Genomic DNA, 26,437 nt, shown 5'->3' with positions numbered 1-26,437 from the left:
GAGTGAATACAGTGGATGATGTGCCTGTTCAATGAGTGAGTACAGTGGGTTCTGTCCTGTTCCTGTTCTATGAGTGAGTACAGTGGGTTCTGTCCTGTTCTATGAGTGAGTACAGTGGGTTCTGTCCTGTTCTATGAGTGAGTACAGTGGGTTCTGTCCTGTTCTATGAGTGAGTACAGTGGATTATGTTCCTGTTCAATGAGTAAGTCCAGTGGGTTCTGTCCTGTTCTATGAGTGAGTACAGTGGGTTCTGTCCCTGTTCTATGAGTGAGTACAGTGGGTTCTGTCCTGTTCTATGAGTGAGTACAGTGGATTATGTACATGTTCAATGAGTGAGTACAGTGGATTATGTTCCTGTTCTATGAGTGAGTACAGTGGATTATGTTCCTGTTCTATGAGTGAGTACAGTGGGTTCTGTCCCTGTTCTATGAGTGAGTACAGTGGGTTCTGTCCTGTTCTATGAGTGAGTACAGTGGGTTCTGTCCCTGTTCTATGAGTGAGTACAGTGGGTTCTGTCCTGTTCTATGAGTGAGTACAGTGGGTTCTGTCCCTGTTCTATGAGTGAGTACAGTGGGTTCTGTCCTGTTCTATGAGTGAGTACAGTGGGTTCTGTCCCTGTTCTATGAGTGAGTACAGTGGGTTCTGTCCTGTTCTATGAGTGAGTACAGTGGATTATGTTCCTGTTCAATGAGTAAGTCCAGTGGGTTCTGTCCTGTTCTATGAGTGAGTACAGTGGGTTCTGTCCCTGTTCTATGAGTGAGTACAGTGGGTTCTGTCCTGTTCTATGAGTGAGTACAGTGGATTATGTTCCTGTTCTATGAGTGAGTACAGTGGATTATGTTCCTGTTCTATGAGTGAGTACAGTGGATTATGTTCCTGTTCTATGAGTGAGTACAGTGGGCTTTGTCCTGTTCAATGAGTGAGTACAGTGGGTTTTGTCCCTGTTCAATGAGTGAGTACAGTGGGTTCTGTCCCTGTTCAATGAGTGAGTACAGTGGGTTATGTCCTGTTCTATGAGTGAGTACAGTGGATTATATTCCTGTTCTATGAGTGAGTACAGTGGGTTCTGTCCCTGTTCTATGAGTGAGTACAGTGGGTTCTGTCCTGTTCTATGAGTGAGTACAGTGGATTATGACCCTGTTCTATGAGTGAGTACAGTGGGTTCTGTTCATGTTCTATGAGTGAGTACAGTGTGTCCTGTCCTGTTCTATGAGTGAGTACAGTGGGTCCTGTCCTGTTCTTGACCTGTGCCTCTGACGTGTGTCTTGAGTCTGACCCTCCTCTGTCGCGGTATCTAAAAGATTCAAGAAACCAGCCTTTTAACATGTTTCTCGTTGGGATAGAGCTGACCTACTGTGCCAAATATGAACTGTGTCAAATCAAGTATTTTCATTAGAGACTAAATGTGTTAGAAGTAGGCTTAACCTTTTAGAAGCTTGGTTATTTAGTCTGGCCACTTTTTGAAGTGGAAATTGTACACTTAAGCATTTCATAAACAAGAAATAACTGTTTTTAAATGTATTATTAATGGCGTGTACAGTATGGCAGGTCTTCATAAATCAATATTTAGTTAGTGTACAGCAAACTGCACACACTCACTCTCATCACCTGCCATGAAACCCCTGCTTACTCACTCTACATCTTACCAAGACTGACCAGTATGAAGTCTAAAGTCCTGGAGTGGCTTGAGGAATAGATAAGCCTTGGACTTCTGCAGAGTCACAGTCTTAAAGTGTGTCTTTATGCTTCTGGGCCCTTGTCTCATTGAAGAGTGACTTTTACCATTCAGTAGATTCTGATGACGTGGCTCAATCTGCTTACATGCTGAGCAGAACGTGTTCAGGCAACAAAGGCCTTTACTAAGCAATGAATCTAAATTGAAAGTGTTTTTATTGACTATTATTGCATCTTTGCATGGTACCAGTGTATATGACACTTCATTTTAGGATACCAAAATTCCTGCTCTCAATAAATTCCCCGGTTTTCCAGAATTCCTGGATGGAGGATTACAGATTTCCTGCTTATTCCCTCCTGATTCCAGGAACCTGCCTTTCCAGAATTTCGGGAAAACCAGATAATTTATTGAACGTTTCAGGAATTTTGCAACCCTACTCATACTCAAACAATTCCACTGTGAAGTGTGCCACTGTCATTAAAACGTTTGTGCAGTATCCCCAAAATGTCTGAAGCCAATCCGCCCATATACCGATTGCTCTACAGAAAGGCATATAAAAAAAGCTTAGATGCTGCATTTGAAGTTGACACAAAAAGCCCCATCCGTTTGCACTTCAAAGAATTCCTTTCCAGAGCTCTGTGTGAAGATTACTTCTGCAGCCCGAAGGAAGTCGTCTGAAATGACTGGGACATACAGCAGCATCCTTATCCTGCAGCTGATGTGCAGTACAGAGTAGAGCGCCAGGGAGGCAAACAAAAGAGACCCAGGCAGTAGGAGCTGTAGAATAGACAGTGATTTTTCTCTGACAATACTTCTAATCTCATTGTATATTTCAGTCAACACACACACACACACACACACACACACACACACACACACACACACACACACACACACACACACACACACACACACACACACACACACACACACACACACACACACACACACACACACACACACACACACACACACACACACACACACACACAGCTTACTTTTCCTTTGCTGCTGCATTGCTCTGGTTCTCACACCAGGCCACGTTGATGTGCTGCTGTGTGATGTGTTGCTGTCCTCTCCTCAGCTGACTGAGGATGTGCTAGGCCCTCATTTCCTCTCCTATTAGGCCTTATTATCCTATTATTGGTTTCATTGATCACGGCTGCCCTGCAATCTGTGGTGCTGCAGTGCAAAGGTCCCTGGAGTATAGTCATTAGTGTCATGGCAACATCCAGGGGCAGACACACAGCAGGTGTCAGTTACAATGCTATCACAGGGGCTCAACATAGCTATCAACACCTAATGACAGACTAGGATTCTCAGAAACCAAGCTGGGCTACCAAGAGGCTGGGTAAATATATACCTTCTGTGTTGATGGTGCTGATGGCTTTTCTCAGCTTATATCAATCAAGGTCAATCAGTCATGTAAGTTTATACAGTTTGAGTACAGATCAGTTTGTTATATTAATTAGAGAATGCCATCAATAATATTATGCACAGTCACTGTAATGAAATATCCTAATATTTTGAGGACACTGCAAAATGTTCAGATATTTCAATACATTGACTTTGCGTAATATTATTGATGACATTCTCTAATTAATATAACAAACTAATCTGTTACTCAACAAATGATCTGTATTTTTCTACCTTGAAATAGTGATAGTGGATTTGGATGTTTGAAGCAGGTGTTTATAATTGCAAGCATTGCTTAATTAAATGGCGAGTGCAAATCCAGTCCAAATGAAATCAACACAAATTGAGAGCCATTTTATTCTATTAGCAGCTCAGATTATCCATTAAATAGCTATTAGATTATCAAAAGGTTAGAACTCAGAACACCTCCGTTGGAAGTCTCACACAACCTTTATCGGTCTTAATTGAACAAGTCCGCTGCTGGGAGATCAATAGGTCATGTGTTCCAAGTCTAGACATTGTGAACACTCACAGGGGATCTGAAACATACACCATAACCCGCTCAGACTTCTCTTTCCAATACCTTGGTTAAAATGCCTTTTTAATGATACACAAGACAATAAGAAAACATATTTATTTTGAATCAAACATCAAATCTTGAAAATCTTGAACTATTTTATTGTTGTCCTCTTTATCAAAGTACCAGAATTGCCATTCACTCAAATCAAATATTTTAAATCAAATATCCAACCAAATACTCCCCCAACCAAATACTCCCCCCAACCAAATACTCCCCCAACCAAATACTCCCCCATCCAAATACTCCCCCAACCAAATACTCCCCCATCCAAATACTCCCCCAACCAAATATTCCCCCCATCCAAATACTCCCCCCAACCAAATTCTCCCCCAACCAAATACACCCTCCAACCAAATACTCCCCCATCCAAATACTCCCTCAACCAAATTCTCCCTCATCCAAATACTCCCCCAACCAAATTCTCCCTCATCCAAATACTCCCCCAAACAAATTCTCCCTCATCCAAATACTCCCCCAACCAAATACTTCCCCCAACCAAATACTCCTCCCCAACCAAATACTCCTCTCAACCAAATACTCCCCCCAACCAAATACTCCCCCCAACCAAATACTCCCCCCAACCAAATACTCCCCCCCAAACAAATACTCCTCCCCAACCAAATACTCCTCTCCAATCAAATACTCCTCTCAACCAAATACTCCTCTCAACCAAATACTTCTCCCCAACCAAATACAAATACTCCTCCTCAACCAAATATTCCTCCCCAACCAAATACTCCTCTCAACCAAATACTCCTCCCAACCAAATACTCTCTCCAAACGTACTGTAGACACTTTCTACCCCTCTGCCCCTAACATATTGTTTTTGTCAGTTCCAGGAAGCATTGCCCCCATATTAGCCCTAACCTGATTTGGCCCTTTCCCCATACCTCCAAATGATTTCTCATTCACTGAGTAATGAGAATGTGTGTAAACTAGAAATGCTTTTAGCCCATCGTCGCTGTGCTGTGCCAAGTTTTTCTGCCTTGTTTTTTTAAGCACACCCTGTTGTTCACTGAGAGTGTTAGTGGCTTTGTGTCGGACCGCTCATTGAGATTGTTGCAAATGACCAATCACGATGAGGGATCACCATCTGTGAACTCTAGCAAGCTTCAGACAACCGCTTTGAATGTGACTGTAGCCTATCAAATGTTGCAATGGTAAAACGTTTGATATAATTTTTGCATGTGCGTGTGAATCCTCTCATAAATCTATTCCTACATCTGTGGTAGGTTATCAATCACACAGTTACATGGAGTTAAGTTGGGCGTGATTTCTAGAATGTAATATAATGTGGACGAAGGGAGCCTGTAGACCACTGGATGGGAAAGAGTGATTGAGTAAGAGCAGAGGCTGAAGGACCTGGGCTGACCCGGGTCAGTAATTATGAACATATGGGGCTCTAAAAAGGGGTGAGGTAAAAGGATGGCCAAAAGCCTAGCTTCCTCAGGAGACTGCTGCTTTAGACATGTGTCTCCCCCTCTGACTCTAGTTGGCTCCCTGCTTTAGACATGTTTCTCTCCCTCTGACTCTAGCTGTCTCCCTGCTTTAGACATGTTTCTCTCCCTCTGACTCTAGTTGTCTTCCTGCTTTAGACATGTTTCTCTCTCTCTGATTCTAGTTGGCTCCCTGCTTTAGACATGTTTCTCTCCCTCTGACTCTAGTTGTCTTCCTGCTTTAGACATGTTTCTCTCCCTCTGACTCTAGTTGTCTTCCTGCTTTAGACATGTTTCTCTCCCTCTGACTCTAGTTGTCTCCCTGCTTTAGACATGTTTCTCTCCCTCTGATTCTAGTTGGCTCCCTGCTTTAGACATGTTTCTCTCCCTCTGACTCTAGTTGTCTCCCTGCTTTAGACATGTTTCTCTCCCTCTGACTCTAGTTGGCTTCCTGCTTTAGACATGTTTCTCTCCCTCTGACTCTAGTTGTCTCCCTGCTTTAGACATGTTTCTCTCCCTCTGACTCTAGTTGTCTCCCTGCTTTAGACATGTTTCTCTCCCTCTGACTCTAGTTGTCTCCCTGCTTTAGACATGTTTCTCCCCCTCTGACTCTAGTTGTCTCCCTGCTTTAGACATGTTTCTCTCCCTCTGACTCTAGTTGTCTCCCTGCTTTAGACATGTTTCTCTCCCTCTGACTCTAGTTGTCTCCCTGCTTTAGACATGTTTCTCTCTCTCTGACTCTAGTTGTCTCCCTGCTTTAGACATGTTTCTCTCCCTCTGACTCTAGTTGTCTCCCTGCTTTAGACATGTTTCTCTCCCTCTGACTCTAGTTGTGTCCCTGCTTTAGACATGTTTCTCTCTCTCTGATTCTAGTTGTCTCCCTGCTTTAGACATGTTTCTCTCCCTCTGATTCTAGTTGTCTCCCTGCTTTAGACATGTTTCTCTCCCTCTGAATCTAGTTGTCTCCCTGCTTTAGACATGTTTCTCTCCCTCTGACTCTAGTTGGCTTCCTGCTTTAGACACGTTTCTCTCCCTCTGACTCTAGTTGTCTCCCTGCTTTAGACATGTTTCTCTCCCTCTGACTCTAGTTGTCTCCCTGCTTTAGACATGTTTCTCTCCCTCTGACTCTAGTTGTCTCCCTGCTTTAGACATGTTTCTCTCCCTCTGACTCTAGTTGTCTCCCTGCTTTAGACATGTTTCTCTCCCTCTGACTCTAGTTGTCTCCCTGCTTTAGACATGTTTCTCTCCCTCTGACTCTAGTTGTCTCCCTGCTTTAGACATGTTTCTCTCCCTCTGACTCTAGTTGTCTCCCTGCTTTAGACATGTTTCTCTCCCTCTGACTCTAGTTGTCTCCCTGCTTTAGACATGTTTCTCTCCCTCTGACTCTAGTTGGCTCCCTGCTTTAGACATGTTTCTCTCCCTCTGACTCTAGTTGTCTCCCTGCTTTAGACATGTTTCTCCCTGCTTTAGACATGTTTCTCTCCCTCTGACTCTAGTTGTCTCACTGCTTTAGACATGTTTCTCTCCCTCTGACTCTAGTTGTCTCACTGCTTTAGACATGTTTCTCTCCCTCTGACTCTAGTTGTCTCACTGCTTTAGACATGTTTCTCTCCCTCTGACTCTAGTTGTCTCACTGCTTTAGACATGTTTCTCTCCCTCTGACTCTAGTTGTCTCCCTGCTTTAGACATGTTTCTCTCCCTCTGACTCTAGTTGTCTCACTGCTTTAGACATGTTTCTCTCCCTCTGACTCTAGTTGTCTCCCTGCTTTAGACATGTTTCTCTCCCTCTGACTATAGTTGTCTCCCTGCTTTAGACATGTTTCTCTCCCTCTGACTCTAGTTGTCTCCCTGCTTTAGACATGTTTCTCTCCCTCTGACTCTAGTTGTCTCCCTGCTTTAGACATGTTTCTCTCTCTCTGACTTTAGTTGTCTCCCTGCTTTAGACATGTTTCTCTCCCTCTGACTCTAGTTGTCTCCCTGCTTTAGACATGTTTCTCCCTGCTTTAGACATGTTTCTCTCCCTCTGAATCTAGTTGGCTCCCTGCTTTAGACATGTTTCTCTCTCTCTGACTCTAGTTGTCTCCCTGCTTTAGACATGTTTCTCCCTGCTTTAGACATGTTTCTCTCCCTCTGACTCAAGTTGTCTCCCTGCTTTAGACATGTTTCTCTCCCTCTGATTCTAGTTGGCTCCCTGCTTTAGACATGTTTCTCCCCCTCTGACTCTAGTTTTCTCCCTGCTTTAGACATGTTTCTCTCCCTCTGACTCTAGTTGGCTCCCTGCTTTAGACATGTTTCTCTCCCTCTGACTCTAGTTGTCTCCCTGCTTTAGACATGTTTCTCTCCCTCTGACTCTAGTTGGCTCCCTGCTTTAGACATGTTTCTCTCCCTCTGACTCTAGTTGTCTCCCTGCTTTAGACATGTTTCTCTCCCTCTGACTCTAGTTGTCTCACTGCTTTAGACATGTTTCTCCCCCTCTGAATCTAGTTGTCTCCCTGCTTTAGACATGTTTCTCTCCCTCTGACTCTAGTTGTCTCCCTGCTTTAGACATGTTTCTCTCCCTCTGACTCTAGTTGTCTCCCTGCTTTAGACATGTTTCTCTCCCTCTGACTCTAGTTGTCTCCCTGCTTTAGACATGTTTCTCTCCCTCTGACTCTAGTTGTCTCCCTGCTTTAGACATGTTTCTCTCCCTCTGACTCTAGTTGTCTCACTGCTTTAGACATGTTTCTCCCCCTCTGAATCTAGTTGTCTCCCTGCTTTAGACATGTTTCTCTCCCTCTGACTCTAGCTGTCTCCCTGCTTTAGACATGTTTCTCTCCCTCTGACTCTAGTTGTCTCCCTGCTTTAGACATGTTTCTCCCCCTCTGAATCTAGTTGTCTCCCTGCTTTAGACATGTTTCTCCCCCTCTGACTCTAGTTTTCTCCCTGCTTTAGACATGTTTCTCTCCCTCTGACTCTAGTTGTCTCCCTGCTTTAGACATGTTTCTCTCCCTCTGACTCTAGTTGTCTCCCTGCTTTAGGCATGTTTCTCTCCCTCTGACTCTAGTTGTCTCCCTGCTTTAGACATGTTTCTCCCCCTCTGAATCTAGTTGTCTCCCTGCTTTAGACATGTTTCTCCCCCTCTGACTCTAGTTGTCTCCCTGCTTTAGACATGTTTCTCTCCCTCTGACTCTAGTTGTCTCCCTGCTTTAGACATGTTTCTCTCCCTCTGACTCTAGTTGTCTCCCTGCTTTAGACATGTTTCTCCCTGCTTTAGACATGTTTCTCTCCCTCTGACTCTAGTTGTCTTCCTGCTTTAGACATGTTTCTCTCCCTCTGACTCTAGTTGTCTCCCTGCTTTAGACATGTTTCTCTCCCTCTGACTCTAGTTGTCTCCCTGCTTTAGACATGTTTCTCTCCCTCTGACTCTAGTTGTCTCCCTGCTTTAGACATGTTTCTCTCCCTCTGACTCTAGTTGTCTCCCTGCTTTAGACATGTTTCTCCCCCTCTGATTCTAGTTGTCTCCCTGCTTTAGACATGTTTCTCTCCCTCTGAATCTAGTTGTCTCCCTGCTTTAGACATGTTTCTCCCTGCTTTAGACATGTTTCTCTCCCTCTGACTCTAGTTGTCTTCCTGCTTTAGACATGTTTCTCTCCCTCTGACTCTAGTTGTCTCCCTGCTTTAGACATGTTTCTCTCCCTCTGACTCTAGTTGGCTCCCTGCTTTAGACATGTTTCTCTCCCTCTGACTCTAGTTGTCTCCCTGCTTTAGACATGTTTCTCTCCCTCTGACTCTAGTTGGCTCCCTGCTTTAGACATGTTTCTCTCCCTCTGACTCTAGTTGTCTCCCTGCTTTAGACATGTTTCTCCCCCTCTGAATCTAGTTGTCTCCCTGCTTTAGACATGTTTCTCCCCCTCTGACTCTAGTTTTCTCCCTGCTTTAGACATGTTTCTCTCCCTCTGACTCTAGTTGTCTCCCTGCTTTAGACATGTTTCTCCCTGCTTTAGACATGTTTCTCTCCCTCTGACTCTAGTTGTCTTCCTGCTTTAGACATGTTTCTCTCCCTCTGACTCTAGTTGTCTCCCTGCTTTAGACATGTTTCTCTCCCTCTGACTCTAGTTGTCTCCCTGCTTTAGACATGTTTCTCTCCCTCTGACTCTAGTTGTCTCCCTGCTTTAGACATGTTTCTCTCCCTCTGACTCTAGTTGTCTCCCTGCTTTAGACATGTTTCTCCCCCTCTGATTCTAGTTGTCTCCCTGCTTTAGACATGTTTCTCTCCCTCTGAATCTAGTTGTCTCCCTGCTTTAGACATGTTTCTCCCTGCTTTAGACATGTTTCTCTCCCTCTGACTCTAGTTGTCTTCCTGCTTTAGACATGTTTCTCTCCCTCTGACTCTAGTTGTCTCCCTGCTTTAGACATGTTTCTCTCCCTCTGACTCTAGTTGGCTCCCTGCTTTAGACATGTTTCTCTCCCTCTGACTCTAGTTGTCTCCCTGCTTTAGACATGTTTCTCTCCCTCTGACTCTAGTTGTCTCCCTGCTTTAGACATGTTTCTCTCCCTCTGACTCTAGTTGGCTCCCTGCTTTAGACATGTTTCTCTCCCTCTGAATCTAGTTGTCTCCCTGCTTTAGACATGTTTCTCTCCCTCTGACTCTAGCTGTCTCCCTGCTTTAGACATGTTTCTCTCCCTCTGACTCTAGTTGTCTCCCTGCTTTAGACATGTTTCTCTCCCTCTGATTCTAGTTGGCTCCCTGCTTTAGGCATGTTTCTCTCCCTCTGACTCTAGTTGTCTCCCTGCTTTAGACATGTTTCTCTCCCTCTGACTCTAGTTGTCTCCCTGCTTTAGACATGTTTCTCTCCCTCTGACTCTAGTTGTCTCCCTGCTTTAGACATGTTTCTCCCTCTCTGACTCTAGTTGGCTCTCTAGCCCACCCTCTATCAGTGGGATATATCCAAGAGCCGTTGCAAGTCCACCAGAGGTTAGCTGAACCTTAATGGAACATTTTATTATCATGTTCTCTGGGAAGGTCAGAGGAGACTGTTTATAGACCATTGATTTAAACTCATTTTGACACAGCATGCATTTTGACACAGCATGTATTCTTGTTAGATAACCTAGTTAGTTTTATTATGTTAACATGTGTTTGTAAACCATGGCAGTTCAATTAGTGTTAAAGGTGAGTCACTTGGCAGGGTGGCTCACTCGGCGCTCTGCATGGTAGAGGCTAATCCCTAAAAGTCAGGGGTCAGGGCACAGGTCAACATGAACACTTGTTAGGTTATGACCTGTCTACCCCCCAGGTGCCCATAGTTCTCAAGGTCAAATGCGTCAATCTTAAATCCAGCACAAATATGTCTCCATATAGCACATCAACCCAGCTATTGGCCAATCACCTAGACACTGAGAGAAGTAATCAGTCATGTTTGTAGATGTATGACCACGGTTAAGGTATGTGATAGAAGCTTGGCAGATCTAGTCCGATACATCCTCAGGCTGGACTTTGGTCTTAGTACGAATATCCCAGTGGTCCTTGCATGGTCAGTTCAACAACGATCTGTATTTAAATCAGCAGACATGCTATACACATCCTGTGTGAACGTTGAAACATTAGATTTTCACACCGTTTCATCAACAACAGATGGTTTCTATAGATTCTTTACATCCTTTACATGCTAAAATACCTGTGTTTGATTTAGTATCAGGGATAGCTTGACTTGATGGAAAGGGAAAGGAAAGGAAAAGGTGGATACCTAGTCAGTTGTACAACTGAATGCCTTCAATTGAAATGTGTCCTCCGCATTTAACCCAATCCCTCTGAATCAGAGAGGTGCGTGGGGCTGCCTTTATCGACATCCACGTCTTCAGCGCCCGGGGAACAGTGGGTTAACTGCCTTGCTCAGGGGCAGAATGACAGCTTTTTACCTTGTCAGCTCGGGGATTCGATCCAGCAACCTGATACACTCTTAGAAATAAAAGTGCTATCTAGAATCTTAAATGTTTCTTCGGCTGTCTCCATAGGATAACCTTTGAAGAACCCTTTTTAATTGCAGGTAGAACCCTTTTCGGTTCCATGTAGAACCCTTTCTATAGAGGGTTCTACATGGAACCAAGATGGGTTCTACTTGGAACCAAAAAGAGTTCTCCTATAGGGACAGCCGAAGAACCCTTTTGGAAGTATTTTTTCTAAGAGTGTAGCCTTCTTTAAAAAAGGGCTATTTGCATTTTTAGACGGTTGACTTCAATGTCACTCGATTGATGAAGTGCTCAATTAAACATTTTTTGGAGGAAATTGCTTGAACAATTACATAGGAGATAATTAGCTTTTATTTGATCAATCTCACTTTCCATCAGTTCCACTTGCATGGTTCTGAGGGTATTTGTAGTAATTAGTGATCCTGCTTGGTGTGTCTACTTAAAGTCAAGTCAGACGTTTACCTCATTCTGGAGAACATGCTGTACATGTCTGAGAAAATGGCCAAAGAGATTAATACTAGTCAATAATATTTGATAAAGCATACAGTATTGCTTGAATTTATCCTGGAAGACATTGTTTCCTTTTTATATGTGTGTCTCTGTTGTGTATATATGCTTCTTAAAGAACATTTTAGCCCAGAATTTGTAAAAGAGGCCTTAGGGATTGATATACTTTGGCCAAATAGCTTCAGATCACTGATGTGTTGACCATTTCAGGGAAAGCAGATAAGAGTTTGTTTTTAGAATAACTGGTCCAAAGAACATGCGTTGATGTTTGATAACATTTACGGTTAGTGTGATATCAGATGGACTGTACAGCCTGGAAGCACCACAACAACCCTAGACCCCCTGCCTATACATGACTAGTCAGAAATATCAACGTGTCTGTCTCTTGTTCCGTTCTGTCCTTCTTAGACAGCCTCTCTTCCTCTCCTCTCCTCTCCTCTCCTCTCCTCTCCTCTCCTCTCCTCTCCTCTCCTCTCCTCTCCTCTCCTCTCCTCTCCTCTCCTCTCCTCTCCTCTCCTCTCCTCTCCTCTCCTCTCCTCTCCTCTCCTCTCCTCTCCTCTCCTCTTTCCTTTCCTCCCCTGCCCTCTCCTCTATCTCTCGTTTTCTCTTCGGTTCTAGCAGCTTTAAATGTATTATCATCAGGATATAAATCACGTCGGTTAGACATATTTAGGACTGGGCTGTCTGATCTGACAGTCCCCTTGTCCTTGGTGTCTAGTCTGGACAGACAGTTGTTCCTGTGTCTTCTCTTCTGGCTTGCCAGGCAGTGGGTTGTGTAACCATCCGGGGGCATCAGTTCCACATGTCATTTCGTAGCTACACTTATCAGCATAATCACAGAGAGAGGCTGCCCGCCGGATCGGATCGCCTCGCTAGCCCACCGGTCAAACAGACAGAGAGGAGGAATCAGAAACAGATAATGAAGTTAAAGGATGAATTGTTTTGATGTGCAGCTCTTAGACAGCTGTTTCTCTGATGAATAGGATGGGTGTTATTTTGATTTATTTGATTTAACCTTAATTTAACTAGGCAAGTGAACATAGTATTAGGGAAAGGGGGATGGATACCTAGTCAGTTAAGAACAAATTCTTATTTACAATAGCGGCCTACCAAAAGGCAAAAGGCCTCCTGTGGGGACGGGGCTGGGATTAAAAATACAAATATAGGATAAAACACACATCACGACAAGAGAGACACCACAACACTACATAAAGAGAGACACCACAACACTACATAAAGAGAGACACCACAACACTACATAAAGAGAGACACCACAACACTACATAAAGACAGACACCACAACACTACATAAAGAGACCTAAGACAACAACATAGCATGGCAGCAACACATGACAACAACTTTGAGGGCTCCAGAAAGAGACAGCAGACAGAACATCAGGTCTTGGAGAGACAGAGGAGACCCTAAAGATCATGTTGTCTTGGATATGAGCTTCGTGGTGAGCATAATTCTGGCCTGGCTCTTTGTTGTCGGCTCCATGGAGTCCCACATCTCTCTCCCCAATGGCGGTGAGCCCTCGGCTGGGCTGTAACACTGAGCCTCAGGCCTGTTTCAAAGACTGGAGATGAAGAAACAAGCAGCCATCAACCCGCTCCTCAGGGAGCTATGATTACCGGGTTTTTAAACGCCGTGTTTTCAAAGCAGAAACAAACCATCTGTCATCTCGATGTAAACTTAAATCGTTTTAGGGCACCCTCTGATATTAGAATGAGATCAGATGTCCCATAATACTGTCCACTTGTGATGACTCACGTTTACTCCTTCCTCCTTACTCAGTTTAGAAGAAGAGGGGAAAAACACATGGCCGTTCTCATTAGAGGTCAATATTGGTCAATACCGTTGATCATTTAAACACTATGACCTCTGACCCCTGCTTCCCTTTGAGCAAGGCAGTGTCTTTAAATTGCACCCTATTCCCTTATATAGTGCACAGCTTTTGACCAAATCCCTATGGTCCCTGGACAAAAGTAGTGCACTATAAAGGGAATAGGGTGCCACTTGAGATGCAGAGCAGGAACGGGATGCTCCCTAATATCGCTGAGCTGGAAGTTGATCCAGATCCGCTGTCAGTCCGGTGGGACTCAGAGCAGGTGTGGCTCAGTATGCCTGTCCTGGGAAGATCCGAGGATGATCTGGGAATGAGGAGATAGATAGCAGGAAACAATATTTCTGTAGGGAAGGATGAGACACCATTTGTCTTCCTGTCGTCTCCCCTCTTTTATATATGTTCCGGTAAAGCACTTGAACCTTTGAGCGCCCCTTCAACTGAGAGTAGTAGTCAGAGTGCTTTGAGCGCCCCTTCAACTGAGAGTAGTAGTCAGAGTGCTTTGAGCGCCCCTTCAACTGAGAGTAGTAGTCAGAGTGCTTTGAGCGCCCCTTCAACTGAGAGTAGTAGTCAGAGTGCTTTGAGCGCCCCTTCAACTGAGAGTAGTAGTCAGAGTGCTTTGAGCGCCCCTTCAACTGAGAGTAGTAGTCAGAGTGCTTTGAGCGCCCCTTCAACTGAGAGTAGTAGTCAGAGTGCTTTGAGCGCCCCTTCAACTGAGAGTAGTAGTCGGAGTGCTTTGAGCGCCCCTTCAACTGAGAGTAGTAGTCAGAGTGCTTTGAGCGCCCCTTCAACTGAGAGTAGTAGTCAGAGTGCTTTGAGGGGAATGGCTCCCAAGAGGGTTGACAAAGTCTGTTATTAAAACCTCTAGCTGCCAAGGTCTTTGAAGGAGTGTGAGTGTGTGTGTGTGTGCATGCATGCATGCTTTTGTGCATGTTAAGAGTAGAAGTCCTTCATTCTTCCCTCGTGATTCTGTTAGCTAGATGATTGAATGGATACAGAACAAATGGTGATCATAGTATGTTGAGATAAAAGCTTTGAACTTTGCTTCTCATTCTTAAGTTGTTTGATTTAGTGAGCAGTAACAGTAAGCTTGTGGAATGGTTAGTTCCATGATGAATGTATAGATGCTGTGACTGGGTTTTAACACCTCAGGAACCAAATTGAACCAGGTTGTCTCTGTCGTGACCCAGTATTCACATCGCGAAAAATAATCGCCAAAATACAATCTGGAAAACTATTTTTAATGCTATATTGATATTAAATGTGGCAATTATATGACAAGTGAGCAACATTCCCACCTCATTCATTGTCAGTAATTACATTTTGCCCATATTCATGTTAATAATCTCACTGGCTTGAGACCACAAAATCAACCAAAATACTGCTGCTGATAGCTCTTTATTGAAAATACTGTGATTGAAGCGATTGTTGCGATTATTTAAAAAAGTTAAATTCATTATCATTTCTACACACATTCTACCTGATTGAAGTGGTTTAAGTTCAGACTGGAGTAAATGGTGTGTAGATGACTGACTGTTGGGTGTTGTCAGAATCCTGTCCTCCCTTAGAGCAGGTGACTCCCCTCGCTCTTCTCAGGGTCAGACAGGGACTGTTCATGTGTTGAGTCTGTCCTAGCTGAGTAATAGCCTGGGTGGATCCACCATACAAACACAGCACTCTGGGGGCTGACCAGGGAAAAGAGAATACTGTGGGTAGTGTCGTGTCTTTGACTATGCCAGATTAATTGCTATGACATGCTATTCTATAAAATAATTTATCCGTAATTAATATTACCTGATTGAACTAATCATGTAAATATTAATTAACTAGAGAGGGACACCACGAAATAATATTTATAGAGCTGTTATCTTCCGAATAAACTCTTAAAGATTTAGTAATATTTTACATCCATAGCAGTCACATTAATCGTCAGTTTATTCAGTCTCATCTGAAAGTTGTAAATCCTTGATTATCTGCAAGAATCCTGGCTAACAAGTTGAATCAGCAATACAAAATTGGGTTTAATTATTTATTTACTAAATACCTAACTAATCACACAGAATCACACATATACAATTAAATCATAACTTGATTACAAAGTGCCGTCATACAGAAAAACGTCCCTAGCGTGCGGAATAGATATGACAGCTTGTTACACAAAGAAAAGGGGCGTGATTTTAGTGAAAGAGCGGGAGACTGGAACAGAGGCGCAGCTGTGCTATCGTAAATACAGTATCTTATGCATTCTAAGTTACCGCCCATTTGAAGAAGGAAAATGCAATAAATATTTACTCTGAGCTGCGCTTCAGTAGGTTGGTGGTAGATGGACCGTGTCGCCAACCCGAGTCCTCTGTCCTTTGAAGAATGTCTCTGGTGCCTTACTGGATACGTTGGAGTAACGTTGTGTGTAGTAGACGGGATACTCGGACTGTCCTTCCTAACCTGCGTTTGTAGCAGCTGTTGCTAACTCAACGGCTAGGAGATATCACTTCTGTAGTGAATACGAGTTCAAAGTTCATACCATTCACAATCAAAGTCCATGCTGCTGTTGGCTTAGTTCTGTAGTTATTATCTGAACCATTCTGACACCGGATCGTCATCCTAGCGTCCCGGAACAGGAAGTTATATTTTTGTCAATGGCTTTTATAGTGGAGGGAGAGGGGTGTGTCTGAAAAGTTTATAACCCATGTCTCTTCACAGGTGCGGGCCCCTAGTTGAGCAGAAGCCCAAATTTATGAAAATCCAAATCTCTCATTTGGAAGCTAAAATTACATTTAATCTCTTCACAAATAATTTCATATTCAAACATTTGAATTAAACAACAATTCCATGTGAATCCGATACCTCTGACGTTTAGACTTTCCACAGTAGAGTTTATGTCATTCTATCATTGATGAGAATGTGTCAGAGGGCAACCGAACTGACATAATATACCTTAAGTACCACCGCATATGTTCAGTTGGTCGGATTACCAGAATATAGTTCATTTCCCCCCACTTCTGATGTTCCCAGAATCTCTATGTTAACCAAGGGGTTTTCTTATGTCACATCAGTTATAGTAGGGAGAGGGAAAAGGGGGGAAAGAGGTATTTATGACTGTCATAAACCTACCCCTAGGCCAACGTCATGACAGTAGCCTGCGATATAGCCTTATACTGTATGTTTCCTAATAAGGCATGTCTATCTTCCTATCTTTTTCTTTGTGTTTTATGAGGTATCTATGCTGTGGACAGTTTGGTCATAAATCTGGGTCTAAATGAAGTTGGGTGTGTTGTTGGAGTGTGTGTGGTCTGGGTGTGTTACACATGTCATCCTCCACACCACTGTCTTGTTAAGTATGTGGATGCTTCCAGATTCTACACCCTTTCCCAGAAGTACACACTTTCCGACTCCCCGTCGTTGATTTAAAAGCATAGGGTTGGTGTAAGCATTGGCCATGTGAAGGTGTGCAAAGGACACTACGGTAGAAGCTTGTAGAATCGGGACTTAGCCTTAGTGTGTGTGTGTTCTCCAGGCGTGGCGTACTCCACCTCCATGAGAGCAGGGGGATCCAGGACCTGGGCATGCCTCGCTGGGAGCTGGTCCTCTGTCTGGTGGCTGTGGTCTTTCTTCTCTACTTCAGTCTCTGGAAGGGCGTCAAGTCCTCCGGCAAGGTACTGTTGACACACTGTGCTGTACCCTACCGCTTAGGACAGCACACACTCCTACTGTAGTACAACACACACTCCTACTGTAGTACAACACACACTCCTACTGTAGTACAACACACACTCCTACTGTAATACAACACACACTCCTACTGTAGTACAACACACACTCCTACTGTAGTACAACACACACTCCTACTGTAATACAACACACACTCCTACTGTAATACAACACACACTCCTACTGTAGTACAACACACACTCCTACTGTAGTACAACACACACTCCTACTGTAGTATAACACACACCTCTACTGTAATACAACACACACTCCTACTATAATACCACACTGCTACTGTAATATAATACACACTTCTACTGTAATACAATACACACTCCTACTGTAATACAACACACACTTCTACTGTAGTAGGCAGGTAGGCGAGCGGTTAAAAGCATTGGGCCAGTAACTGAAAGGTCACTGGTTTGAATCCCGAGCTGACAAGGTGGAAAAATCTGTCATTCTGCCCTTTAGCAAGGCAGTTAACCCCCAACAACAACTGCTCCCCGGGCGCCGATGACGTTGATTAAAGCAGCCCCCTGCACCTCTCTGATTCAGAGGGGTTGGGTTAAATGCGGAAGACACATTTCGGTATCCCCCTTCCCTTTCCCTAGTATAGCACTTACTCCTACTGTACACAAAATGAACTGTGGTTGTGCTACACTACCTTGAGAAATAAAATCTATAAACAGTAACCTGAGTGTGACAATAACCAGTCTCTGAGTTGACAGATCTAAGCCCTGTTTAGTATGGCTTGGTGCGTGAGTCTACACACATCTGAAAAAGAACATCTATACGATAACCAAAGCTGACAGACCAGGGAGAATACAACAATTCACATGATGTCTGCATGTCATAGGACATGATCTCACAGCAATAATGAGTCATCTGTAATGTTATGTTGTCCAGGTGGTGTATTGAACACTACTGTACACTCTTAGTAATAAAGGTGCTTTCTAGAACCATAAAGGGTTCTTCGGCTGTCCCCATAGGATAAGCCTTTGAAGAAGGCCTGGAACCCTTTTGGTTCCAGGTAGACGCTCTTATCCAGAGCGGCTTACAATTAGTGCCTTCATCTTAGGAAAGCTAGGTGAGACAACCACATATCACAGTCGTAGCTTGTACATTTTCCCCCAGTAAAGTAGCTATCAGCAAAATTAGTGATGGTAGGAAAAGACAGGTGCAGGCAGTCATGTATCTAATCTTCTGTGTTGTGTTGTGTTGTGTCCAGGTGGTGTATTGAACACTACTGTTGTCATGTAGCTAATGTTCTGTGTTGTGTTGTGTTGTGTCCAGGTGGTGTATTGAACACTACTGTTGTCATGTATCTAATCTTCTGTGTTGTGTTGTGTCCAGGTGGTGTATTGAACACTACTGTTGTCATGTATCTAATCTTCTGTGTTGTGTCCAGGTGGTGTATTGAACACTACTGTTGTCATGTATCTAATGTTCTGTGTTGTGTTGTGTCCAGGTGGTGTATTGAACACTACTGTTGTCATGTATCTAATCTTCTGTGTTGTGTCCAGGTGGTGTATTGAACACTACTGTTGTCATGTAGCTAATGTTCTGTGTTGTGTTGTGTTGTGTTGTGTCCAGGTGATGTATTGAACACTACTGTTGTCATGTATCTAATCTTCTGTGTTGTGTCCAGGTGGTGTATTGAACACTACTGTTGTCATGTAGCTAATGTTCTGTGTTGTGTTGTGTTGTATCCAGGTGGTGTATTGAACACTACTGTTGTCATGTAGCTAATGTTCTGTGTTGTGTTGTGTCCAGGTGGTGTATTGAACACTACTGTTGTCATGTATCTAATCTTCTGTGTTGTGTTGTGTCCAGGTGGTGTATTGAACACTACTGTTGTCATGTAGCTAATGTTCTGTGTTGTGTTGTATCCAGGTGGTGTATTGAACACTACTGTTGTCATGTAGCTAATGTTCTGTGTTGTGTTGTGTCCAGGTGGTGTATTGAACACTACTGTTGTCATGTAGCTAATCTTCTGTGTTGTGTTGTGTCCAGGTGGTGTATTGAACACTACTGTTGTCATGTAGCTAATGTTCTGTGTTGTGTTGTGTCCAGGTGGTGTATTGAACACTACTGTTGTCATGTAGCTAATGTTCTGTGTTGTGTTGTGTCCAGGTGGTGTATTGAACACTACTGTTGTCATGTAGCTAATGTTCTGTGTTGTGTTGTGTCCAGGTGGTGTATTGAACACTACTGTTGTCATGTAGCTAATGTTCTGTGTTGTGTTGTGTTGTGTCCAGGTGGTGTATTGAACACTACTGTTGTCATGTAGCTAATGTTCTGTGTTGTGTTGTGTCCAGGTGGTGTATTGAACACTACTGTTGTCATGTAGCTAATGTTCTGTGTTGTGTTGTGTCCAGGTGGTGTATTGAACACTACTGTTGTCATGTAGCTAATGTTCTGTGTTGTGTTGTGTCCAGGTGGTGTATTGAACACTACTGTTGTCATGTAGCTAATCTTCTGTGTTGTGTTGTGTCCAGGTGGTGTATTGAACACTACTGTTGTCATGTAGCTAATGTTCTGTGTTGTGTTGTGTCCAGGTGGTGTATTGAACACTACTGTTGTCATGTAGCTAATGTTCTGTGTTGTGTTGTGTCCAGGTGGTGTATTGAACACTACTGTTGTCATGTATCTAATCTTCTGTGTTGTGTCCAGGTGGTGTATTGAACACTACTGTTGTCATGTAGCTAATGTTCTGTGTTGTGTTGTGTTGTGTTGTGTCCAGGTGATGTATTGAACACTACTGTTGTCATGTATCTAATCTTCTGTGTTGTGTCCAGGTGGTGTATTGAACACTACTGTTGTCATGTAGCTAATGTTCTGTGTTGTGTTGTGTTGTGTCCAGGTGGTGTATTGAACACTACTGTTGTCATGTAGCTAATCTTCTGTGTTGTGTTGTGTCCAGGTGGTGTATTGAACACTACTGTTGTCATGTAGCTAATGTTCTGTGTTGTGTTGTGTCCAGGTGGTGTATTGAACACTACTGTTGTCATGTAGCTAATGTTCTGTGTTGTGTTGTGTCCAGGTGGTGTATTGAACACTACTGTTGTCATGTAGCTAATGTTCTGTGTTGTGTTGTGTCCAGGTGGTGTATTGAACACTACTGTTGTCATGTAGCTAATGTTCTGTGTTGTGTTGTGTTGTGTCCAGGTGGTGTATTGAACACTACTGTTGTCATGTAGCTAATGTTCTGTGTTGTGTTGTGTCCAGGTGGTGTATTGAACACTACTGTTGTCATGTAGCTAATGTTCTGTGTTGTGTTGTGTTGTGTCCAGGTGGTGTATTGAACACTACTGTTGTCATGCATCTAATGTTCTGTGTTGTGTTGTGTCCAGGTGGTGTATTGAACACTACTGTTGTCATGTAGCTAATGTTCTGTGTTGTGTTGTGTTGTGTTGTGTCCAGGTGGTGTATTGAACACTACTGTTGTCATGTAGCTAATGTTCTGTGTTGTGTTGTGTCCAGGTGGTGTATTGAACACTACTGTTGTCATGTAGCTAATGTTCTGTGTTGTGTTGTGTCCAGGTGGTGTATTGAACACTACTGTTGTCATGTAGCTAATGTTCTGTGTTGTGTTGTGTTGTGTTGTGTCCAGGTGGTGTATTGAACACTACTGTTGTCATGTAGCTAATGTTCTGTGTTGTGTTGTGTCCAGGTGGTGTATTGAACACTACTGTTGTCATGTAGCTAATGTTCTGTGTTGTGTTGTGTCCAGGTGGTGTATTGAACACTACTGTTGTCATGTAGCTAATGTTCTGTGTTGTGTTGTGTGTGTCCAGGTGGTGTATTGAACACTACTGTTGTCATGTAGCTAATGTTCTGTGTTGTGTTGTGTCCAGGTGGTGTATTGAACACTACTGTTGTCATGTAGCTAATCTTCTGTGTTGTGTTGTGTTGTGTTGTGTCCAGGTGGTGTATTGAACACTACTGTTGTCATGTAGCTAATGTTCTGTGTTGTGTTGTGTCCAGGTGGTGTATTGAACACTACTGTTGTCATGTAGCTAATGTTCTGTGTTGTGTTGTGTCCAGGTGGTGTATTGAACACTACTGTTGTCATGTAGCTAATGTTCTGTGTTGTGTTGTGTCCAGGTGGTGTATTGAACACTACTGTTGTCATGTAGCTAATGTTCTGTGTTGTGTTGTGTTGTGTCCAGGTGGTGTATTGAACACTACTGTTGTCATGTAGCTAATGTTCTGTGTTGTGTTGTGTCCAGGTGGTGTATTGAACACTACTGTTGTCATGTAGCTAATGTTCTGTGTTGTGTTGTGTCCAGGTGGTGTATTGAACACTACTGTTGTCATGTAGCTAATGTTCTGTGTTGTGTTGTGTCCAGGTGGTGTATTGAACACTACTGTTGTCATGTAGCTAATGTTCTGTGTTGTGTTGTGTTGTGTCCAGGTGGTGTATTGAACACTACTGTTGTCATGTAGCTAATGTTCTGTGTTGTGTTGTGTCCAGGTGGTGTATTGAACACTACTGTTGTCATGTAGCTAATGTTCTGTGTTGTGTTGTGTCCAGGTGGTGTATTGAACACTACTGTTGTCATGTAGCTAATGTTCTGTGTTGTGTTGTGTCCAGGTGGTGTATTGAACACTACTGTTGTCATGTATCTAATCTTCTGTGTTGTGTTGTGTTGTGTTGTGTCCAGGTGGTGTATTGAACACTACTGTTGTCATGTAGCTAATGTTCTGTGTTGTGTTGTGTCCAGGTGGTGTATTGAACACTACTGTTGTCATGTAGCTAATGTTCTGTGTTGTGTTGTGTCCAGGTGGTGTATTGAACACTACTGTTGTCATGTAGCTAATGTTCTGTGTTGTGTTGTGTCCAGGTGGTGTATTGAACACTACTGTTGTCATGTATCTAATCTTCTGTGTTGTGTTGTGTTGTGTCCAGGTGGTGTATTGAACACTACTGTTGTCATGTAGCTAATGTTCTGTGTTGTGTTGTGTCCAGGTGGTGTATTGAACACTACTGTTGTCATGTAGCTAATGTTCTGTGTTGTGTTGTGTCCAGGTGGTGTATTGAACACTACTGTTGTCATGTAGCTAATGTTCTGTGTTGTGTTGTGTTGTGTCCAGGTGGTGTATTGAACACTACTGTTGTCATGTAGCTAATGTTCTGTGTTGTGTTGTGTCCAGGTGGTGTATTGAACACTACTGTTGTCATGTAGCTAATGTTCTGTGTTGTGTTGTGTCCAGGTGGTGTATTGAACACTACTGTTGTCATGTAGCTAATGTTCTGTGTTGTGTTGTATCCAGGTGGTGTATTGAACACTACTGTTGTCATGTAGCTAATGTTCTGTGTTGTGTTGTGTCCAGGTGGTGTATTGAACACTACTGTTGTCATGTAGCTAATCTTCTGTGTTGTGTTGTGTCCAGGTGGTGTATTGAACACTACTGTTGTCATGTAGCTAATGTTCTGTGTTGTGTTGTGTCCAGGTGGTGTATTGAACACTACTGTTGTCATGTAGCTAATGTTCTGTGTTGTGTTGTGTCCAGGTGGTGTATTGAACACTACTGTTGTCATGTAGCTAATGTTCTGTGTTGTGTTGTGTCCAGGTGGTGTATTGAACACTACTGTTGTCATGTAGCTAATGTTCTGTGTTGTGTTGTGTTGTGTCCAGGTGGTGTATTGAACACTACTGTTGTCATGTAGCTAATGTTCTGTGTTGTGTTGTGTCCAGGTGGTGTATTGAACACTACTGTTGTCATGTAGCTAATGTTCTGTGTTGTGTTGTGTCCAGGTGGTGTATTGAACACTACTGTTGTCATGTAGCTAATGTTCTGTGTTGTGTTGTGTTATGTCCAGGTGGTGTATTGAACACTACTGTTGTCATGTAGCTAATGTTCTGTGTTGTGTTGTGTCCAGGTGGTGTATTGAACACTACTGTTGTCATGTAGCTAATGTTCTGTGTTGTGTTGTGTCCAGGTGGTGTATTGAACACTACTGTTGTCATGTAGCTAATGTTCTGTGTTGTGTTGTGTTGTGTCCAGGTGGTGTATTGAACACTACTGTTGTCATGTAGCTAATGTTCTGTGTTGTGTTGTGTCCAGGTGGTGTATTGAACACTACTGTTGTCATGTAGCTAATGTTCTGTGTTGTGTTGTGTCCAGGTGGTGTATTGAACACTACTGTTGTCATGTAGCTAATGTTCTGTGTTGTGTTGTGTCCAGGTGGTGTATTGAACACTACTGTTGTCATGTAGCTAATGTTCTGTGTTGTGTTGTGTCCAGGTGGTGTATTGAACACTACTGTTGTCATGTAGCTAATGTTCTGTGTTGTGTTGTGTTGTGTCCAGGTGGTGTATTGAACACTACTGTTGTCATGTAGCTAATGTTCTGTGTTGTGTTGTGTCCAGGTGGTGTATTGAACACTACTGTTGTCATGTAGCTAATGTTCTGTGTTGTGTTGTGTCCAGGTGGTGTATTGAACACTACTGTTGTCATGTAGCTAATGTTCTGTGTTGTGTTGTGTTGTGTCCAGGTGGTGTATTGAACACTACTGTTGTCATGTAGCTAATGTTCTGTGTTGTGTTGTGTCCAGGTGGTGTATTGAACACTACTGTTGTCATGTAGCTAATGTTCTGTGTTGTGTTGTGTCCAGGTGGTGTATTGAACACTACTGTTGTCATGTAGCTAATGTTCTGTGTTGTGTTGTGTTGTGTCCAGGTGGTGTATTGAACACTACTGTTGTCATGTAGCTAATGTTCTGTGTTGTGTTGTGTCCAGGTGGTGTATTGAACACTACTGTTGTCATGTAGCTAATGTTCTGTGTTGTGTTGTGTCCAGGTGGTGTATTGAACACTACTGTTGTCATGTAGCTAATGTTCTGTGTTGTGTTGTGTCCAGGTGGTGTATTGAACACTACTGTTGTCATGTAGCTAATGTTCTGTGTTGTGTTGTGTTGTGTCCAGGTGGTGGATTGAACACTACTGTTGTCATGTAGCTAATGTTCTGTGTTGTGTTGTGTCCAGGTGGTGTATTGAACACTACTGTTGTCATGTAGCTAATGTTCTGTGTTGTGTTGTGTCCAGGTGGTGTATTGAACACTACTGTTGTCATGTAGCTAATGTTCTGTGTTGTGTTGTGTCCAGGTGGTGTATTGAACACTACTGTTGTCATGTATCTAATCTTCTGTGTTGTGTTGTGTTGTGTTGTGTCCAGGTGGTGTATTGAACACTACTGTTGTCATGTAGCTAATGTTCTGTGTTGTGTTGTGTCCAGGTGGTGTATTGAACACTACTGTTGTCATGTAGCTAATGTTCTGTGTTGTGTTGTGTCCAGGTGGTGTATTGAACACTACTGTTGTCATGTAGCTAATGTTCTGTGTTGTGTTGTGTCCAGGTGGTGTATTGAACACTACTGTTGTCATGTATCTAATCTTCTGTGTTGTGTTGTGTTGTGTCCAGGTGGTGTATTGAACACTACTGTTGTCATGTAGCTAATGTTCTGTGTTGTGTTGTGTCCAGGTGGTGTATTGAACACTACTGTTGTCATGTAGCTAATGTTCTGTGTTGTGTTGTGTCCAGGTGGTGTATTGAACACTACTGTTGTCATGTAGCTAATGTTCTGTGTTGTGTTGTGTTGTGTCCAGGTGGTGTATTGAACACTACTGTTGTCATGTAGCTAATGTTCTGTGTTGTGTTGTGTCCAGGTGGTGTATTGAACACTACTGTTGTCATGTAGCTAATGTTCTGTGTTGTGTTGTGTCCAGGTGGTGTATTGAACACTACTGTTGTCATGTAGCTAATGTTCTGTGTTGTGTTGTGTCCAGGTGGTGTATTGAACACTACTGTTGTCATGTAGCTAATGTTCTGTGTTGTGTTGTGTCCAGGTGGTGTATTGAACACTACTGTTGTCATGTAGCTAATGTTCTGTGTTGTGTTGTGTCCAGGTGGTGTACATCACGGCCACAATGCCCTATGTGGTGCTGTTCGTCCTGCTGATCAGAGGCATCACTCTGCCAGGGGCTATGGACGGCATACGGGCCTACCTCCACATCGACTTTAAACAACTCAACGACCCCAAGGTCAGACAGGTCTTTAGAGTACAATACAATGTGTTACTGAAATTAGGGATGCAATATTTCCAATTACTTAAAAAATTCCCAGGTTCCTGGAATCAAGAGAGAATTAACTAGAAATCCGGGATCCACCGAACAAGATTTCTTAAAACCTGGGAATTTTGGAAAAGATACAAGAATTTGTAAACCCTTTTACTGAGAGACACAGCCTCAGAGTGCAGGACAGTGTTACTGCTAGAGCTCCCATAGTCACGTCCAATATGGAAATAAATGTAATTAACAAATTTAGAAACCAAAACATGTGTTAGCTGTTTTTGTAAACAAAGTTGAGGGATAAAAAGATTGGAATAAAAAATCTGGGAGGTCGTGATTTTGCATAATATGCCATATTCAATATAGAACACAGTAAATGAACGGTAAGGAGCACTTTTTGAAAACATGGCCGAGGAATCATATCAGAGACGAGATTATTTAGAGCCAATAGTCAGTAGATAGTCAGTACTCAGGAGAGATTCTGTCAAATGTAGTGCTGTTCTCTGTATCTTATTGTAATGCTATGGGCTCTTTGAGGAGAAATATTTAATATTTTTTTAAGGAATTGGGCAGTTTCTTAATTTCTTCGCTTGATTGAAGAGATAGTAAAGTGTTGGAAAGACAGGGGGGATAGGGGAAGGGTGAGTCAAAGGGCAGTGAGCCGGGGTCAGAGGCTGTCACCGCTGGATCACACAGGCCACAAGGACAAATCTTTGAGAGCAACACATAAAGTATCGTTCTATGTTCCTGCTGTAGGTGTGGATTGATGCTGCTACCCAGATCTTCTACTCATTGGGAGCTGGATTTGGAGTGCTCATTGCATTTGCCAGCTACAATAAATTTGACAACAACTGTTACAGGTAAGACGTATCACTGTGTTGATATCACGGTGCTGTCCTCAGTGCTCCTCTATCATGACCTTACAAGGCTTACATGACCTTCTATAACCCATAACCAGGCAACGAGATAGAACAGATCCTGTGCTTTGTTTAGTTCTCTTAAGGTTTGTCTTTCCTGTTTTAACTGGACAGAAAGGTGATGTGTATCAGGCCAGTGGACCTTCTGGCTTGGAGCTAACAGGATAAGTGCAGGCCATGCTAGGCCAGATGATGGCTATAGCCATAGGCAGTGTTACCTTTCCTGCCATTCTGTCATCCTCTAAACCCCTCACAGAGAAACAGACATTAGACTGTGCGGTCTGCTGATCCTTGTCATCACTAATAGGTTCCTGTGAAAGTGGAGAGG

General features: G+C 43.1%; 1 protein-coding gene across 2 annotated transcripts in view; it reads left to right on the top strand.

Annotated features, from left to right (window-relative positions):
• The window catches only part of LOC139563036 (sodium-dependent noradrenaline transporter-like), a 57,421-nt gene that overhangs the window by 7,942 nt on the left and 23,042 nt on the right, over positions 1–26,437 (top strand). For both annotated transcript variants that reach the window (XM_071381290.1, XM_071381289.1), the window contains exons 5-7: positions 16,922–17,060; positions 25,031–25,165; positions 25,949–26,052. In XM_071381290.1, coding sequence (XP_071237391.1) covers positions 16,922–17,060; positions 25,031–25,165; positions 25,949–26,052 — 378 coding nt within the window. The remainder of the gene's footprint in view (positions 1–16,921; positions 17,061–25,030; positions 25,166–25,948; positions 26,053–26,437) is intronic.

Source organism: Salvelinus alpinus, chromosome 33, assembly GCF_045679555.1.
Source record: "Salvelinus alpinus chromosome 33, SLU_Salpinus.1, whole genome shotgun sequence".
Lineage (NCBI taxonomy): Eukaryota > Metazoa > Chordata > Actinopteri > Salmoniformes > Salmonidae > Salvelinus > Salvelinus alpinus.
The sequence above is the reverse complement of the archived record's forward strand: the minus strand, read 5'-3'. Positions and strand labels throughout refer to the sequence as shown.